Source organism: Pseudozyma flocculosa (assembly GCF_000417875.1).
Source record: "Pseudozyma flocculosa PF-1 unplaced genomic scaffold scaffold00020, whole genome shotgun sequence".
NCBI classification, from domain to species: Eukaryota; Fungi; Basidiomycota; class Ustilaginomycetes; order Ustilaginales; family Ustilaginaceae; genus Pseudozyma; species Pseudozyma flocculosa.
The window spans coordinates 582,143-583,058 of NW_006920888.1; the positions used below are offsets into that span (position 1 = coordinate 582,143).

A 916-nucleotide genomic window follows, 5' to 3' on the forward strand; every position below is an offset into this window, starting at 1 on the left:
CTCGACGACGGCGGCGCTGGTCAACGGCAACGCCGCCCTCTCGGACAATGGCAAGAAGCGGCGGCTCACGACGGACCGCGACGGCAACCCGGCCGTCGTCATCCCCGCTGCACTCCAGGGCAGGCCTGCGGCACCGGCGGCGGCGTCATCATCGTCGTCGCAGCAGCAGCAGCAGCAGCAGCAGCAGCAACCGCGGTCGCGGGCGGGCTCCGTCAGCGGCCAGGCGCCCAAGCTCAAGCGAACCATCAGCCAGTCGTCGATTCGCACCAATGCCACCGGCACTGGCCCGAACGTCGGCAGCAGCAGCGCCGTCAAGCCCAGCGCCGCCACCCCGGGTGTCATCCGTCCGGGTGCGCACGTCCCTGGTCAGCCGATCCGGTTCGAGGCTACGCCTGGTCGCGGGCCCACATCCACGCTGGCATCTTCATCGTCGACTGCCGCCGCCGCCGCCGCCGCCGCCCAACAACAGCAGCAGCGGCAGCAGCAGCAGCCGGCGCAAGCGCAGCAGCAGAACCGAGCGTCGACGTTTTCGACGCAGAACCCGTTCCAGCAGCAAAAGGTGCTGCGCCAGCAGCAAGCGCAGCAGCAGCAGGCGGCTCGGCTGCAGGCCGAGGAGGCGGCCAACGCACGCGCAGCCATGGCGGCGGCGCAGCACCGCGAGGCCTACGCGCAGATGGACGAGCACGCTGGCGACCACGACGGCGAGCCCGAGGAGCTGCCCGACGTCGCTTCCGAGTGAGTGCCACGCTCGGTCTCTCCAGACTCCGCCCCTGATTGCATTGCGAGCGAGCGAGTTTGCTGACAGATTCCTCTCTTGCCGCCTCCCTGCCTCCCTGCGCCTCTCTCTCTCTCTGTTCTCTCTCTCTCTCTCTCTCTCTCTCTCTCTCTCTCTCTCTCTCTCTCTCTCTCTCTCTCT

At 68.7% G+C, this 916-nt stretch overlaps 1 protein-coding gene across 1 annotated transcript in view; it reads left to right on the forward strand.

The window, feature by feature from the left end:
* The window catches only part of PFL1_05623 (uncharacterized protein), a gene marked incomplete at both ends in the record, with an annotated part of 5,769 nt that extends 5,030 nt beyond the window's left edge, over nt 1-739 (forward strand). Inside the window, one exon of the mRNA XM_007883157.1 lies at nt 124-739. Within this exon, the coding sequence (XP_007881348.1) occupies nt 124-739 (616 nt within the window). The remainder of the gene's footprint in view (nt 1-123) is intronic.
* Nucleotides 740-916: the final 177 nt, after the last annotated feature.